Source organism: Thamnophis sirtalis, unplaced genomic scaffold (genome assembly GCF_051295495.1).
Source record: "Thamnophis sirtalis isolate CommonGarterSnake01/CBP01778 unplaced genomic scaffold, rThaSir2_p1.2 scaffold_7, whole genome shotgun sequence".
Lineage (NCBI taxonomy): Eukaryota > Metazoa > Chordata > Lepidosauria > Squamata > Natricidae > Thamnophis > Thamnophis sirtalis.
The window spans coordinates 10,353,796-10,370,589 of record NW_028261387.1 but is presented as its reverse complement, the minus strand read 5'-3'; the positions used below and the strand labels follow the sequence as shown (position 1 = coordinate 10,370,589).

The 16,794-nt window shown below is 42.0% G+C and overlaps 1 protein-coding gene across 1 annotated transcript in view; it reads right to left on the bottom strand.

The window, feature by feature from the left end:
• Nucleotides 1-14,840: 14,840 nt before the first annotated feature.
• SNX7 (sorting nexin 7) overlaps nucleotides 14,841-16,794 on the bottom strand; it is a 71,907-nt gene continuing 69,953 nt past the window's right edge. The window contains exon 9 of the mRNA XM_087719295.1: nucleotides 14,841-15,979. Within this exon, the coding sequence (XP_087575421.1) occupies nucleotides 15,896-15,979 (84 nt within the window). The 3' untranslated portion in view covers nucleotides 14,841-15,895. The remainder of the gene's footprint in view (nucleotides 15,980-16,794) is intronic.

Below are 16,794 nucleotides of genomic sequence, written 5' to 3'. Positions count from 1 at the left end.
TGTTGTTCAGTGAATCACCGGGTTGTTAAGCAAATCGAGCCTTCTGAAAGTTGCAAATTGCAATCCTATGATTCCATGATGCTGCAAACATGGCAAATACATGCTTGTTGCCATGTGCCCAGATTTGGATCACATGACTGTGGAAGTGCTACCATTGTAACTTTGAATAGTCACCAAATGAATGGTTGTAAATTGAGGATTACCTGTTCTATATCTCTGCTATTTAATTGACATCCCAACTTTTCCACCCCTATTCTAGCAGAATGCAGTAAAGCTTATTCCCACATATATAAATGTAGGATTAGAGCTTGGATGAATGTTGTGTATCTAATTCTGCTGCAATAAGAAATGTGCTAATTGGAATGCTAATAATTCCCAAAGTAGTCTTTCAAAGAAAAACTACAAGATGATGTAATGAATGTTTTTAATTTGGCACAATCTGGATCTAATTAGAGCTGCCAAAATCCACAGGCAGCATTAAAAAGTGAAAATTCTCAAGAAACTTCAAGAGGCCAAAGAATCTATGCTATGTTAGAAAACATATACTTTTCTGAAGTTTGTTCAGTTGCTTTAGGTCTAGGGATAATATCAGAAGCCAGTGGGACTCAATGCATATGTGTCACAAGAAAGATTTGAAAATAATTTAGGTAGAGGTCACTAAACTTTTAATTAAGTTTTAAAAACATACTGCTGGTCAGGAAGTGTTGTGGCCCAGCAGGAGCCGTTGGAGCTGCCACCAGACTCCGACAGTGAGGGGCCCTATGAGTCGGCCCTGGAGGATGTGGAGGACCCTGGACAGGGTTCCGACTCCGAGCAGGCGCAGAGAGACTGGTTGGCCACCAGGTGGCGTCTGAGCCTTGGACCAGTGAGGAGGAGACAAGGGAGAGTGATCCAGAAACGAGCAGTGAGTTGTTCCTGGATGCACGCCATCGAAGAGCTACTCGGCGTCAGGAGCAATTACGCAATTATAGGAGGTAATTGCGCTCAGCTGATGGTCATTAGGCTCCTCTCCAGACTATAAAAAAGACTGTTTGTGACACGCCCTTCTTGCAGAAGTCAACGCTTTGACTAAAGAGAACGTAACTACCTTGGCAGGCTGGATTGCTGCCAAGGTTTGTCTGAGTTGCTGCCAAGGTTTGTCGGACTTGCTGCCAAGGTCCTTATCTGTTTGTTTTGCTTGACTTTCAGCCACCGAGATTCTGGTCTTGCTAATTAAAGTACATTCTAGTAAAGCTTGTCTCAGCTTTTGTTACTAGATGGAGTAGGGGATCAGAACAGGAATATGATAACAGTGTATCTGTAAACATGAATGTCCTTCTGTGGGGAGGGAATTCTTTGGTTAAACGATTCCTTGGAGTGAAGTTATGAAAAATGGAGAGTCATTGACAATTATTGAATTGCTAAGACCTTTGTGGAAGGACCTTATTTCCTTGTTAGGTTCTGCGAATTATAATTTCCACTTTTTGTCCCCATTACATACAATAGTTACTTCTCAGCCCACAACACTGTTTATTGGACTACAAAGCCATCTTTTTCACATAGTTCAAACTCCCCTTCTCTCTGACTCTGCATATGATAAAGGTACTCAACCTATCGGAATAAAGGTATTCAACCTATCAGAATGGCAGATATCATGTAAACATACTTCTTCCCACCCATGTTTGTGTGATTATTGACTTACTTGCATCAGATGAAACAAACCATCCAGCTTTGGGTTGGGCCAACAATACCACCAGACTAATAGTTTCAAACAATCAATACTATTGATTTGGTCAAGAGCCAGTATACTTTTTTGCTCTCTCTCCGGTCATCTGCCAGAGCTTGTTTAAGAAATTTGGGGGCTTAATGCAACATCTGGCATGGGGCTCTTCGCTACTAGCCCTGGATTTACATTGCAGTTGAAACTATGCAGAATAAGATGTTCAAACAAATGTATGAAATATCTAAAACTAGATATTTCTAGAAGAAATAAATAAATATTTAGCTACTCATTTTTTAAAATCCAATTCTTCTTTAGAGAGAGAGAGACACTTTCTGAAACACAGAGAAACTGTTTTTATATCTGAAAGCTATTTTCTTTACTTTCTGTCCCTCAAATACTTCTATCAGTTTATCAGTGTTCAAAGAGTGAAAAATATCACTTTCAATTGCAGTTCTGGTCAGAACCATTAAATTCTTTTTGACTAGTTGTCAAACTCAAACAGCTGTTTATTAGTTTCAGTTTTGAAAAACTTCACTCTGCCGAAATGGGCACACAAACAAGACAATTTTGAGTGTGGTGGTTACATTTTTGAAGCTTTTTCTTCAAAATACATTCAACACCACCAACAGACTGCTCCAAAACTGCTCTAGCAATTGCCTCCCTTTCAGTTATACACAGAAAACAATATCCATCACCATGAAAGTTCTAGAAGTGATATTTTAGTCTCTATTGATTTCTGCCTTTTGTTTCCCGTCTCTGAGACAGTTTCCTGTTCTTTCATTCACCTGCTTCATTTATAGCAGTGATTCTCAACCTTCCCAATGCCGTGACCCTTTAATACAGTTCCTCATGTTGTGGTGACCCCCAACCAGAGGTGGGTTCCTACCAGTTCGCACCTATTCGGTAGAACCGGTTCGTCAAATCTACTGAACTGGTTAGAAGAGGTTCCACCAGTGGACCCGAAAAGCAGGCCACACCTACAGAAGAGGTTCCAAAATTTTTTGAAACCCACCACTGGTCCTTGGATATGATTATTCTACACTGTCATGCTCATATTTATAAAACTCAGTGCCTCTGTGAAAGGTAAGGATGACTACTGCGTTTGTGGTGCAATCAGAACATTGCATGTGTTGAAGTTGTTTTAACGCAAACCAAAGATGCCTTTTAAAAAACAAGTTTACATCATATTCTTATGCATGCCAGTGCTGTGTGTGAGGTAATTTAAGGTGGTTCTGACAAGTGTCGTCGGCATCTTCATATCCGGTCACATGGGTGGCAAGCCACTTCCATCCGGTCACATGGGCGGCAAGCCACTCCCACAAAGGGGGCCACACCCACAGAGTAGGTTCGAACAATTTTTGAAACCCACCACTGCTCCCAACCATAAAATTGGTGTCTCAGTTCCTAAGACCATTGAAAATATGTGTTTTCCGATGGTCTTAAGCGACCCCTGTGAAAGGGTCATTCGACACCCCCCCCTGCAAGGGGTCCCAACCCACAGGTTTAAAACCACTGATTTATAGCACCTGAACCCAACTGAATCATTCATTTGAATAATCTCTCATTTGCAAGAATTTGCATAATTATATTTACATAAACATGGTGTGCAAGTGTCAAATATTCTGCTAATGAAGAGTTCCCATTTTTGCATAAGTGGTTAATGGATTAGAAAGGGTAGAATATTGAACAGACTTTGTGAATATAAACAGAATTTTATAAACAACATATTATAAAACTGGAGAAGAGAAACAGAGAAAGAGCAGGGGGATATCAGGTCATCTCTAGATAGAGAGAAATAGAGAAGAAATTTTTAAAAGAGGTAACATACTGTATTGTAATCTGGGCAGAATGGAAGACTCCATCAATTTGTCTTTAATTTTTGTTTTTTGGGTGTGTCCCAAATATTTCATAATTATACAAGATGAAGCAGATGGATGAAAATGGAGAAATGATCTCTCTGCATCACACAGAATAAACATAGTAAAAACGAATATCTTTTTTAGAATGTGCAATTCACATTGCGCTTGGTTTGCAACTCACTATTCTGCCAGAGTAATTATGACAAGTGACAGGGAGAGCACAAAACATGATTTCTTGAACTCTTTTCAAACCTCTGTGTGGGAATGAATCAGTGACCCGCCATTACACAGAAGGAAGTAGGGCAAGAGATTTGAAGGAACATAAGAACAGCATGCGCTTTAGAAGCTATTCAGCAAAGCACAGAAGTTAACATGTCAAATAAGCTGCTCCTTTGCTTTAGAAATTTTTCAGAATAGTTTGAGAAAAGAAGCAAAACAGTGGTGGGTTTCAAAAATTGTTCGAACCTACTCTGTGGGTGTGGCCTCCTTTGTGGGAGTGGCTTGCCGCTCATGTGACCGGATGGGAGTGGCTTGCCACCCATGTGACCGGATATGAAGATGCCGGTGACACTTCTCAGAACCACCTTAAATTACCTCACACACAGCACTGGCATGCATAAGAATATGATGGAAACTTGTTTTTTTAAAAGGCATCTTTGGTTTGCGTTAAAACAACTTCAACACACGCAATGTTCTGATTGCACCACAAACGCAGTAGTCATCCTTACCTTTCACAGAGGCACTGAGTTTTATAAATATGAGCATGATAGTGTAGAATAATCATATCCAAGGACCAGTGGTGGGTTTCAAAAATTTTTGGAATCTCTTCTGTAGGTGTGGCCTGCTTTCCGGGTCCACTGGTGGAACCTCTTCTAACCGATTCGGTAGATTTGAAGAACCGGTTCTACCGAATAGGTGCGAACTGGTAGGAACCCATCTCTGAAGCAAAATATAAAACATTATGGAATAAGAGGAGGAAGAAAAGAGACTTTAAGGAGGAAATAGCCCTTAGGACAGACAGCATGATCTCAACAGCATCTCTCACCAATGGACCAAAAGCCTCCTTAGGGTAATGGCCAGTTCATCGGCTAATGTGGAGCTGTGCTGGCCTATGAGTCTAATCTGCTTCTTGGCCAGCTGAGAGCTCCATTCATTAACCAATGTGTAGACTGCTGGCTCTTCTCATCAGTTAACATGGAGTTATGCTGGCCTATGGATGGACCTAACCTCCCTCAAACATCATGTCAGCATTCCAAGTATCATGTAAAATTCAATCAGAGTCCAAGGCAAAATGATCCTTAAAATTCCAATTTAATAAATCAGACATCTTGGCATTATGCTATGAAATCCCAATACTGGAAATGACATCAGAATCCCACCCAGTTAAAAGTTCATGATCTTGTCCCCACACCCACAATCCATCACATGGTCCAATCTTCTTCCTCCATGCTGGCATCCACACCCAGCTGCTTCCGGTCAGGTGTAAAAGTGCAGAGACAAAAGATGACCTTGGCTTCTAGTAAAGAATGAAAACAATACATTCCACAATCCTATTCCTTCTATCCCCCCCTCCCATCCACTATACTAATGAAACAGCATAATGAAATAAGAGAAAGTGTGGCAGGCCAAATTCTAAAAGGAATATAATTGCTCATTCATCATCCTTTTTTAATGACCCCATACTCTCTTGCGGGGTGGAGTCCGGGCAACTGAACGGAGCTGAGTGTTTACTGTCCGGATGCCCTTCCTGTTGCCAATATGGGGTGGTATTCAGCAGATACGTTCTCATTGTGCCCAGAGAGAGAAATATATGCCACTACCTAGGATCGAACTCACAGCTTCCTGATTGTGAGGCTAGAGCACCACCTCTTGGCCACTGCACCACTCTCCCTTAAACATCGTTGTCCCAAATATTTTATATTTCTGGTGGGGAAATATCAACAATAAACATTTCATTTGTTCATCAATATTCCTTCTGCAACCACAAGATGTTCTCTCAGGAGCAAAGTAAATAGGAAGGCTCCCTCAGTCTTCTTCCTTTTTGTATCACTTTGCTTTTGCCCGTTACTCTGTTTAGCCCCTTCTCTTTATTCTTTTATTTTCATATGCTGTGACCTTCTGAAATTGGCTTGTCATCTGCTTTCCTAATCTGGCACTTATTCAGGCTTCAATAGACTCTTCTGTCCCCTTACTTGAAGGAAGACTCTTGCAGATTTTCTTTTTTCTTCTTCTTTTTGGACACAAAATATACGCCAAGCTTTCTGGAGACAAGGAAATAGTCATTCTTACCTCCAGTAATAGTAGGGAAGATGAAAGGTTTTTTAAAAAGTACTCTATGGCATTGTAGCCTCAGTGAAGACGAAAACGTGGATATTTTTTTTTTCCTTCTGCAGTCAATTTGGGAGCAGTTCTATAATGGGAAATCCTGTTTCTAGTCAACGTTGGGGAAAGATTGCTTTGCTCATTGTGAAAACTTTCAGGTTTCTTCTAAAGAACCTTGTTTGCTCTTTGTGAAATGATCAAAGATTTACAGTTAAATAAGAGTAGCCTTGTTTATTTATGATGACCATACTGTGTTACATAAACAGCAAGCAATCTGCTTTTCCCACTTTTTTAAAAAAGACCGTTCTTAACTCCTGCTTTCTTTTGTTTTTTGTTTTTTTGCAATAGAAAGGATTGATTACAATTAGTAGATATGGACTGCAAAATTCCCCATGGCAGCAATAGAGCTGTCTATTTCAGAGTTGTTTGCAGCCCGAATGCGTAAACTCTAAGATTGGGTCTCCTTCTCCCTTTTTTTTCTGATTAGAATCACATTTTACTAGACAGTCAGTTATACATGCTTCAGTGTAACTATTAAAAAGACAGAGATCCATACATTTAATGTTTCCCAGGGGAAATACTCCTAGCCTGGCCTTCTTGCCGATGAGTTGATTTTCTGTTTGCCAATGTTTGTTTTATAAAAGAGGAGACTCAGCTAGGAAAGCATTGTAATGGGAACAGGATATCTGCATCTTTGTCATCTGATTGGAGAATCAATGTTTTCTGTGTGGCTAAATCTGCCTGCACATTACCAATCAAACTCAGGATTAAAAACAATAAATAAACTGCATCTTTGCTATTGCCGTGAGGCAGGGATTCTACAATCCATAAAATAATTAAGGTACAATGATAGAGACTCTCAGTTTGAAGGGGGAAAAAATCCAAGTCATTTTTTTGCTGCGTTCTCAGTATGCTTCATCAAGCTAATAGCCACAAAACAAGTCAAGTGAATCACAGGGTAGTTGTAGATTCCAGAGCTACCATTGCAAGCTACTGGGACAGAAAAAGAAAACCAAGTGGAAAACATAGCCAACCTACTTCAAGAGATACTAGTCATACCAATAGAGATCAAGTTGAGGATCAATCTGGACACTCTAGAAAGAGTGCAGAGAAGAGCAACAAAGATGATTAGGGGACTGGAGGCTAAAGCATATGAAGAATGGTTGCTGGAACTGGGTATGTCTAGTTTAATAAAAAGAAGGACTAGGGGAAGAAGACATGATAGCAGTGTTCCAATATCTCAAAAAGAGGGAGTCAAACTATTCTCCAAAGCACCTGAGGTTACAACAAGACACATTGGGTGGAAACTAATCAAGGAGAGAAGCAACAAGTGTCGTCGGCACCTTCATATCCAGTCACATGGGTGGCAAGCCACTCCCATCCGATCACATGGGTGGCAAGCCACTCCCACAAGGGAGGCCACACCCACAGAGTAGGTTCGAACAATTTCAGAAACCCACCACTGGCATGTAGACCAATGAAGGTCAACAAAGTAATGATTAGCTTTCACAGAGAGGCCTCAGAGGGCACCTTGATTGAGGCTTTGATCAAAAAGCCCCTTCAAGGCATCACATCTACTTTCTATTTTTGGCAGTTTTTTTTTTAAAAAGAGACTGTTTAGGTAGGCATACATAATTTAAATCAGCAACTTGACTTATTCCGTTAAAGCCATCTCCTTTCTGATCTGAGAGGCCTGTCTTAGCAGCATTGCTGCCCTTTCAGATGAATAGGGCATCAGATGCTCATGCCCTCCCTATAATGAGATACAGAGGAGGTGATTTCCTCATGTAAGAGTGACTTCTAACTATTCAGGAAGAAACAGAGAACAGACAGTTTGCAAGAGGTGAACAGCTGAACCAAAATGAGTTTGGACACTGCCTTGGTGTAGTTAAAAAATATGCATTTTTTAAAAAAAGAATTCAATTCAATTTGATCAGGAATAAATTGCTTTAGCCTGCAGTTTTATTTTTGACGTAATTTTTTGCAAAAGGAGACAAAAGGAGACAAATGTGTTGATGTTTTTATTAACGGGGGCTGGAGTTCTTACACTGCCTTAATTAAGAATACACGGGAGTCACTTCAGGTTTCCACCCAGACTTCCTATGCTTGTCATGTCAGGAGTTTGCAGTTCGTTCTGAACTAATTCATAGCTTTACTTAAATGGGCTGCAAACTGAAATGTAGTTTTTTTTTCCTCTCGTTTTTTCATTTTATTTGTATGCCACCCTTCTCCAGGAGGGACTCAGGGCAGCAAACAACTCAGGGGGGGAAAGGGAACATAAACAACAGTACACATAATTAAAATACATGAAAATCACACAGCCATACCAGTCGAGAGGGGAGGGGAACTCATCAACCCCAGGCCTGCCGGCACAGCCAGGTTTTGACGGCTTTCCGGAAGGCCTGGAGAGAGGTGAGGGTCCGGATCTCCGCGGGGAGTTCATTCCAAAGGGCCGGAGCTGCTACAGAGAAGGCCCTCCCCCGGGTAGTAGCCAGATGGCATTGGCTGGTGGACGGAACCCGGAGGAGGCCGACCCTGTGAGATCTGACGGGTCTTTGGGAGGTAATTGGCAGCAGGCGGTCTCTCAAGTACCCAGGTCCAATACCATGAAGGGCTTTATAAGTTACGACTAGCACTTTGAAGCATATCCGGAGACCGATCGGTAGCCAGTGCAGCTCGCGGAGGATAGGTGTAACGGGGGTGTACCGAGGGGCACCCACAATCGCTCGCGCGGCTGCATTCTGGACGAGTTGAAGTCTCCGAATACTCTTCAAAGGCTGCCCCTGATTAGTTCTGATTTGGCTATTTTTTTTAGCCAATTCTCCTGTTCATTTTCCATTTTGTCTAATGAATTAGTGATTTTCTTCTCGCAAATCCTTGGAATTGGCTTTCAGCATCAGAGTTTAGTCAGAACTACTGTAAAGCTTGCAATTTCACTTGGCATTGTTTTTTTTTTCTATGCTTATAACTCAGGGCTTCTAGTCACATTTTCCACTCACCATGAGCCTGCATATACAAACTAATGATGCTTGTAATCAGGGGTGGGTTTCTCGCCCCGTTCCAACCGGTTCGGTTGGAATGGGGCCGGCGGCGTCCTTGTGCATGCGTGCTAGCGTCTGTGTGATGCTCCAGCTGCTCCTGGAGGATCGCGCAGGCGCTGTATGCGTCCTGCGCATGCGTGGAAGCGCAGAACTCATCAAAACTGGGTAAGGAGCGCGGGCGGGCGGGTGCGCCTTTCGCCGTTCCTGGAAGTTACTTACTTCCGGGTTCGCCGACCAACCGGTTTGCAGGGACCGCCGCGAACCGGTTGAAACCCACCCCTGCTTGTAACTCAAGCCCAAGTTGTACCAGCATATCTCTGAAAATGAATGAACGCACACAAACCCACACACACTTTTCTACTCCTGCTAAATGTGACATTAATAGTGAATCAATTTCATTCTAAAATCTTGAATTATAAGACGATGGATGTTTCTTCTGGTAAACATGAAATATTTAAAAATATTTATCCATGTTATTATTCATCAGTATCCATCCTAAATATATATATTTAAAGAAAAAAAACAGGAACTGCAGGCAAAATCAGCACCTTCTCCATCTGCTAGATCTGCTTATATCTGCCAGATCAACGACAATTTCCATTATTTTCAACTACTGTAGTCAATGACTTGTATGTCAGGAATTGTGATCTTGTGATACCTGAAGGACACCATTTGGAAAATGTAGGGTCCTTGGAATCTTGTACTAATTATAACGGGAAGAGTGGCTACACAATATTGCTACATATCTGTCTTTACATTCAACCTCTCATTCCTCCCTCACATCTAGCTAGCTGTCGGTCTATTTGCCCATCAATCAAGCAACCAACCATCCATCTAGCTAGCTATCCTGTTGTATTTATTTCTTCTGAAATAGCAAAGATAATTGAATTCCAAGCATGCAGTGCTGTGATTCGTGGCTATAATCTTCCACCCTTCATCTCTCCCTTCCTCTTCCCCCTCCAATCTTTCATCATTTCTGAATTAATGACTACAAGCAGATGGTTTAGCTACTGGAACTAATTCTGGTTCTAGGCCCAGTAAGAGATGAATCAAGGAAAAAGGAAATGAAATTGTGTAACACTACGGTGTAGGTGTTGGAACCAGCAAAGCAAAAGCATCGTTTTGCCCTTTAGGTTTCCATGGAGTGATTGCCCAAAACACATGGTAAGAAGCTTATGACTAGAACTCTTTTCTTCCTTTTCAATGTTTTAACTGTTGCTTGCTGGTCTGCTGCTCGAAATGTACACAAATGAAATTGTATTTTCTCCCATTGATAATATCTATAAAATCAAACACACTATGCCAACATCTGCAGTAGTGCAAGAATTACATGTTGATCCATAATTGAATGAAGTGTAAGAAAAATATAGAGGAACCGAGGTAGCGCAGTGGTTAGAGTGCAGCACTGCAGGCCACTTCAGCTGACTGTTATCTGCAGTTCGGCTGTTCAAATCTCACCGGCTCAAGGTTGACTCAGCCTTCCATCCTTCCGAGGTGGGTGAAATGAGGACCCAGACTGTGGGGGCGATATGCTGACTCTGTAAACCGCTTAGAGAGGGCTGAAAGCCCTATGAAGCGGTATATAAGTCTAACTGCTATTGCTATCAGGAAGACTTGCTTAAGTCCGCTCATGCCTGATGCGTATCAGTTGGATTATTGCAACGCACTCTTAATGGGGCTGCTCCTGGGAAGCATTTGGAAGTTTCAACTGGTCCAGAATGCACAGCACACCCATATACTGTAACATCACTGTTATGCAATCTATGCTGGCTACCAGTAGTAGGCTTTGGGTATGATTCAAAGTGTGGGTTTCACATTTAAAGCACCCTATATTACATGGGGCCAGATTAAGTAGACCCCTTATCATTACATACAATACTGGTTAAGATAACCAGCCAAGTAGATTTGTTTACTAAGTAAATAAATATGGCCTCAGTCTTAGAAAACGGATTACTTAATCTCTTATATAGTTTTTTCCCCCCTATACTATTGCCAGACAAATGGCGGGTCTGGTTTTAGCACTAAATCTAATGCTCCTAATTGGCTGGAGTTAGCCCTGTGATCTGCTAGCCTTCCTCATGACTCAATCGAGCGTATCTTATGCAGGGGCCTAAGCCATAATGTGACTACTTTGATTGTAGCTGGCATCTCAGCCAATGTGTTTTGTAAACAATGGCTCACGTTTTAATGTATGCTGTGGTTCCGATTAATTGTGGTTTATTCATTGAACAATTAAGCAAATAAGGGCTTATTGAAGTGCATAGATCCATCCTACAGGTGTTTAGTTAAACATTGCTTTTGTACTGCATTTTGCTGAAAATTGTACCCCATAGAGAAATTCCATTAGTTGCTTTTTCTTTTTGGGTCATTCATAATTCAAAATATAATTTTAAAACAAATGTGGGCGTGGGTGGTATTCTTGCAGCCAAACATCACCATCTGTGCCACGGCTGCTTCTGTACTGGAGCTCTTAACTACTATTATGAAGCGGAATTCATACTTTGGTTCCCAGGGAGGGAGATAAAAGTGTCCTGCTTTCCAACCTCTCTAGCGGCAAGCTGGGTTGAAATATGTGTTACCATATTCCAACTTTCTACATGTTGAGAAATGATTACAACTGTTCCCTTTGCTACAGTGCAGTTTTATATAAAATCATAGAGCTGGAGTGACTCTTGATAGACCATTTAGGTCAATTCTCTGCTTTGAATGAACTCCAGAATCATGGCTATATGATTTGGCAAGTCTTCCCATGAAGAAAAGCCCATAACTGCATGGTAAGCTAGAATAGTAGTACATGCACTTTGCCATATTATTTCCTTTACACATTGCTCATTAAAACAACATAAGAGTCTTATTTGAGATTCAGTGTTTTGTCTAAGCTTGGAGTAGCTATTATTCTGCATATGCAGCAGGGGTGGGTTTCAACCGGTTCACGGCGGTCCCTGCGAACCGGTTGGTCAGCGAACCCGGAAGTAAGTAACTTCCGGGAACGGCGAAGGGCCCGCCCGCCCGCGCTCCTTACCCGGTTTTGACGAGTTCTGCGCTTCCACGCATGAGCAGGATGCATACAGCACCTGCACGATCCTCCAGGAGCAGCTGGAGCATCGCACAGACGCTACTACGCATGCGTGCACCGCGCGCGTGCACGAGGACGCCGCCGGCCCCGTTCCAACCGAACCGGTTGGAACGGGGCGAGAAACCCACCCCTGATATGCAGGAGCCAGAATTTAAAACCAAGGACTGACATAAGTTTAATTCTGACTTCGACTAAACCTAAATGGTGACTACTTGGGTTCCAAGGAAGAGCCAAGCTTTACATAAGAGTCAAATCTCCAACATGGTTAATGAACCACAAGCAGGTTGACATAAGACAGACAGTAATGTGTGCAGTCTTTTTTTCCTCTTTCCCATGGTTTATCTTACGTTTATGACTATTACGGGTAGTTATTCAGAAATATTAGGACAAAGGAGGTTAAAGAATGGACAGAGGTTTATCTTTATGGGCGACTAATGACATTTAAAAATTTTTTTTAGATTAATGGCTTGATTGAATAATGGAAGAAAAACTGTGAATTAGAAAAATGCAGAAAAAAGGTCGAAGAAATATATTGGTCTGGCTTTCACAAGTCTTTGGAGATATGCGGCCCTTTAGCTGTTGCTGAATTACAACAGCATCCCTTAGCTCCGTGATAGTGAATCTATGGCACGTGTGCCACAGGTGGTACGCAGAGCCAATCTGCCGTGCACACGAGGCGTCAGCTCTGGTGCGCATGCACGCGCTGCCCGGCTCATTCTCAGCCTATCAGCAGGGTTGTGGGAGGCCATTTTCGCCCTCCCCAGGCTTCAGGAAAGCCACTGGAGCTGGGGAGGGCAAAATACGGGCTCAACGGGACAACCGGAAGTTCGGAAGTGCATGCACGGTGTGTGTGTGTCTGTCACACGTCCATGCGCAGCTGGGCAGGGCGCATTGCATTGTGGGTGTGGGACATGCACGCGCGGTATTGCACATGCATGCACAATTTTGGCAGGCATTTACAAAAAGGTTTGCCATCACTGCTTTAGCTCCTCTAGTTGATATTCATGTAATCCCATTCACTCCGACCCTCTGGAACGAACTCCCCGTGGAGATTCGAACCCTCACCACCTTCCAGGCCTTCCGCAAAGCCCTTAAAACCTGGCTATTCCAGCAGGCCTGGGGCTAAAGAGCTTCTGCCCCCCCCCTTCTCGAATGGTATGGTTGTTGTGTTTTTAAATTGTGTATTGTTTGTTTGTCTTTGTTATCCCCTGTTTGTACCTCCTTTCCCTTGACTGAGTTGTGAGCCGCCCTGAGTCCCCTTTGGGGAAAAGGGCGGCATATAAATGAAATAAATCCTAATCCTAATCCTAAAATATATTTTAGCCATTGTTAGAGGACAGCAAGTTCTCCAATCTTGCTTCAGCATTTGGCTTCAAGGAGTTTTAAGTGTAGGAGACTTTCCAAGGTTATCAAATATCCATTGAAAAGTTGAGGTTATTCATAAGGTTGTTAAAAGATTAAATTACTTTCGGAATGAATGAATATCTTATGTTCCTTTGGAGGACTTCCAGGACCCACAGGATGAGAGAGATCTACCCTCAAGGAAGTCACCTGATCTGAAAAATAACCGATTTTTGTGGCTACTCTGGAAATGTCAATAACCTAACAATACTGTAAAAACAAAATTTGGGGGCAGGGTGGATGGTCTTTTTTTGTGTGCAAGTTGAAATAGAATCGGGAGTAGTCACCTCTAGATGAGGTGGGTGCCGTATAAATTGAATAAATAAATAAAATAAATTTTAAAAAGGCTTTGGATCCGTCAAAGTATTCCCATTCTCTCAGTATGCCATAGCAGGTGGCAAACCTATAACAAACCTGGAGGAAGTAAAGATTATTTTTCTTCCATTAGAGCAGTGGTTCCCAAACTTGGCAACTTTTAAGACTTGTGGACTTCAACTCCCAGAATTCTTCAGCCAGCAGAGCTGGAGAATTCTGGGAGTTGAAGTCCACAAGTCTTAAAGTTGCCAAGTTTGGGAACCACTGCATTAGAGTGAATGGAATTACTTGAATAAAACATGGAAGTATGGGAAATTATAGAGAGGACAGGGAAAATGAAAAAGGTTCCTTTTTTCATTCATTTTGGATCTGGCAGATCTTCCACTACTGATTGTCCTTCTCTGTTAGTGCAGTGACAGATGGGTAATTTACTAAACATAAGCAACTATTTATACTGCTAAATTATCCGTGTATGTATTTTCAACCCAATACTAGTTCAGTTACTACTGAATCAATGAAAACTACCACTTAAGAGCCGAGGTGGCGCAGTGGTTAGAGTGCAGTACTGCAGGCCATTTCAGCTGACTGTTATCTGCAGTTTGGCGGTTCAAATCTCACCGGCTCAAGGTTGACTCAGCCTTCCATCCTTCCGAGGTGGGTGAAATGAGGACCCAGACTGTGGGGGCGATGTGCTGACTCTGTAAACCGCTTAGAGAGGGCTGAAAGCCCTATGAAGCGGTATATAAGTCTAACTGCTATTGCTAGTGCTATTATTGTTAAAAAAAATTGTTAAAAATATATAAGCTAATATCTTTTAAAAGGCGAACAAGGTATTCCTTTGAAAAGGACAACTCTGTTTCCATGACAAAATAAAAAAAAATGGCTCTTTAAATAAACATCCCTCAGGAAGCCTTTTTTTTTTTTTTACTACTTTAAGAAATGCATTTTCTGGTGTCAGACTAATTGGGGTAGAAATTGCATTTCACAGTTTCCATATTCTTTCCAGCGGGTGAATATTTCATTGTCACTATAATGCATTAAAAATGTAATGTTCATTTGAACATTATTGTGAAACTTTAGAATAACGGCCAGGTTAGAGCTTAGCTATAATCATAAAGAGAAAATGAAGAGATTCCTATTCAACTTTTTTATTATTAAAATGCATATTTAAAATATTTTATATTCAAATTGCACAGTTATTTAAAAAAAAAAAATCTCCAGAAAAATTCTGGCAATCATATATTCACACCTCAGTGGCCCCCGTTTGTATGTAACCATTGTTAAGCCTTATAAGAAAGTGTTACAAACCATAGTTTAGTGCTAAATCATAGTCGTAAGGTGTTACTATCACAGTTTAATGTTACAAGAAAGAATATAATGCCTCCCTCTCATTGCTTTCTCTGAGTTTATTTTGAGTAGACCTAAGTAAAACTAAATTCATTGAAACTCACTGTCTCAGAAATGACTTGTTTCGCAAGTTGTTGGTTCGGATTTAGTATTAAGCTATAATCATTGTAGACCTGAAGGGAAAATTTCTAATGTAATTAAAGGCAGGGGTGCATGAATTGAAGTTCTAAACTTGCGTGACCCGACAAATGCGCGCACGACAAAAGCGCGCCGACGAAACCGTGGTGAGAAAACGGCAACGTCATAAATGCGCCCACAACAACGCGCTGACAAAACCGCGCCCACAAAAGCGCAATTTAAGTTAAGGTAAGGGTTAGGCTCAGGGTTAGGTTTAGGGTTAGGCTTAGGGTTCGGTTTAGGGTTACTAGGTTGTTATTACTTGTTTGTTGAAGGCGCGCTTTTGTCGGCGCGCTGGTGTCGGCGCTTCTGTGCTCATTCGTCAGCGCGATTTCAAACTTGCGGTTTTCTCACTGCGCTTTTGTCGGCGCGCTTTTGTCGAGCGTGCATTTGTTGGTGAACCCTAAACTTGTCCCCACAGTATTAAATGATGTTACTGTTACATCTGAACTGGGCCTCTCCCCTCCCCACCGCCTACCAAAAACACATACACAAACCATGATTCAAAGAAACTCCGGGATAATAGAATACCAGACATTTCAGTAAGCTTACTCTCCCCACTCTCGAATCTTAATATCTCTACACAATAAATGAATTTCATCTCAAATATAAAGTAATTCTTTGGTGAGGAACAATTCAGAGGAGGATGCCTCAATCAAGACTGATCTTCAGATTCTTCTTCCAAGGTAATGTCTGATGCAGTTTGAGAGGCCAAGAAGGACTCCCAGGTGGCAAGGCACTGTAAAAGAAAAAGAAAAAGAACAAAACATTAACTTTGAAGCTTTGAACTTTGAAGAATTCTATAAACCAGCCTCAAGCTGCTTCTCCTCATCGATTGGACAATGAAGCAGAATTTTATGATGTATACATTTCTCAAATGACAGCAAACATTTTGTATGGAAAAACCTCAGAGCTGTCTTCTGCGCAATTTGGGAAGCTTCATGTTCTTGTTAACACCTTACACAGGAGCCGTTGGAGCTGTCACCAGACTCCGACAGCGAGGGGCCCTCTGAATCTGCTCTGGAGGATGTGGAGGACCCTGGACAGGGTTCCGACTCTGAGCAGGACGCAGAGAGGCTGGTTGGCCACCAGGAGGCGCCTGAGCCTTGGACCAGTGTGGAGGAGACAAGGGAGAGTGATCCGGACACCAGTAGTAAGTTGTTCCTGGATGCCCGGCATCGAAGAGCTAATAGGCATCAGGAACAGTTGTGCAAGTACAGGAGGTAATTGCACTCAGCTGGTGGTCATTAGGCTCCTCTCCAGACTATAAAAAGACTGCTTGTGCACACGCCCCTCTTGCAGAAGTCAACGCATTGACCAAAAGTTGGAGAGCTTTTGTAACTAGCTTGGAAGGCTGGATTGCTGCCAAGGTTTGTCTGAGTTGCTGCCAAGGTCCTTATCTGTTTCTTATGCTTGGCTTTCAGTCACCAAGGTTTTGGTTTCTTGCTATTACAGTACATTCCAGTTAAGTTTGTCTCGGCATTCATTACTGGAGAGAGGAGGGGGTCAGAAGACGTTCCTATAAGTTTTATCCCAATCTTGTGTAAAGCAAAA